Genomic DNA, 1548 nt, shown 5'->3' on the forward strand with positions numbered 1-1548 from the left:
ACTGTAAAACGTTTGTATTTCCTCTGTTCCAGGTTACTGTTACTGTACTGCCGCCGACATTTCAAAATTCGCATGTTCCGAATTACTGGCGACAGTTGCATTTCATTGGCTGTAATTCTTCAATTTCTCCCAATTTCGAATATTTATTACATTTCATTGGTTTACAATTGCTTTAAGCGCTGATTATAAACCAATCTTTTGCGAAAATGCATGCAATTCCGGTTCAAACAAATTGTCATTCGCCCAAATTGGGTGAGGGCTCGATTGGCTGTGTCAATTCAAAGTAATGTCGGCAGTAACCTGGAACAGAGGAAGTTCGCAGTAAAAACTACAGTGCACTGCTTGAGTAGATAACGACGGAAATAATTGATAAGTGGTACTCTTCAAATATCTAGAAATTTGTATGGTCAATATTGTTATTACGATTCAAGTACCACTGTGTATTAAATTGGAACCAAACGTAGGACAGATGCCTGATTGGCCAATTTTCAACCAATAGCAAGCATATTAAGTAACGACGACGACGTCAACGAGCCAAAATATCAAATGAGCTGGTACTGTGAGTAAAAAAAATGAATTGATTCCCCGTTAAGGTTACAACATAAAACACTTGCGGCAGCGCCTTCTCAAAGGAGCTACGAATGAGATCGCATGGCATTTCTTCCCAAGCTTGAATAGTTCGTTGAATCATGGCCAAATGCTTCTCCGCTGCAGTGACGACTGGCTTCTCCGTAAGCCACTTCTTGCGCAACTTGCTCTTCAGGGGGCCCATCACACCAACATCAAGTGGTTGGCACACACTTGTTGAGTTCTTCGGGAAAGGCTAAAGTGGTGACAAAGGTCACCCATTGGCTAAAATGTGTGAAATTTTCGGCATTTCAATTGATGGCGTTTGTATAATAATATTCCGAGATTCTGCGGAGTACCACTTGGCAATTATTTCCGTCGTTATCTGTAGTGAGTGCTAAGGAAACCGTAGGGAGCAACTTACTGTCGGGGTAGGAACGGTGTGCAACAGCCTCCCTGTGCGTGCTGCAGTGCATTTAGTAAGTCCGTCACTTTGCACTCAGATTGCTATTTTATCCTAACACCGAGAAGAACATGCATGGACATAAACATAGAGCAGAGCATGGACATGAACACCGAGAAGAACATGGACATGAACACCTGGACATGAACACCGAGCAGAACATGCATGACATGAACGTACCTTGCATCTCCCAACACAATTCTCGAATGACGCCATGCCAGAATTGTGGTGCCACAACAGTCTAATTATACACCAATATATAATCAATGGAATAGTTGTGTCGTTGCTTTTGTGTTTGCGTATTGAAAGTCGTGTTATCTGACCACACGGGACATATTATTGCTGGTTAGTGAATTGTAATGGGTGAGATATCATGATGATAGAGAATTTCGTATTGCTTCGATCACATGCCACAACAACAACATTTAACCGAATAGAATAGTTGCGTCTTAGTTATTGTGTTTTCCTGTTGAAAACTGAGTTGTCTGACTGATCTGGACGAAATATATCGGGTTACA

At 41.6% G+C, this 1548-nt stretch overlaps 1 protein-coding gene across 1 annotated transcript; it reads right to left on the reverse strand.

The window, feature by feature from the left end:
* Window positions 1–542: 542 nt before the first annotated feature.
* On the reverse strand, window positions 543–772 carry H257_19071 (hypothetical protein; the record flags this gene model as incomplete). The annotated part of the gene is made up of 2 exons (XM_009848220.1): window positions 543–557; window positions 611–772. The coding sequence occupies 2 exons, from the start codon at window positions 770–772 to the stop codon at window positions 543–545; spliced, it is 177 nt and encodes a 58-aa protein (XP_009846522.1).
* Between the last annotated feature and the right edge of the window lie 776 nt (window positions 773–1548).

The sequence above is a fragment of the Aphanomyces astaci genome, assembly GCF_000520075.1.
Source record: "Aphanomyces astaci strain APO3 unplaced genomic scaffold supercont1.335, whole genome shotgun sequence".
In the NCBI taxonomy this organism is placed as follows: Eukaryota; Oomycota; class Saprolegniomycetes; order Saprolegniales; family Verrucalvaceae; genus Aphanomyces; species Aphanomyces astaci.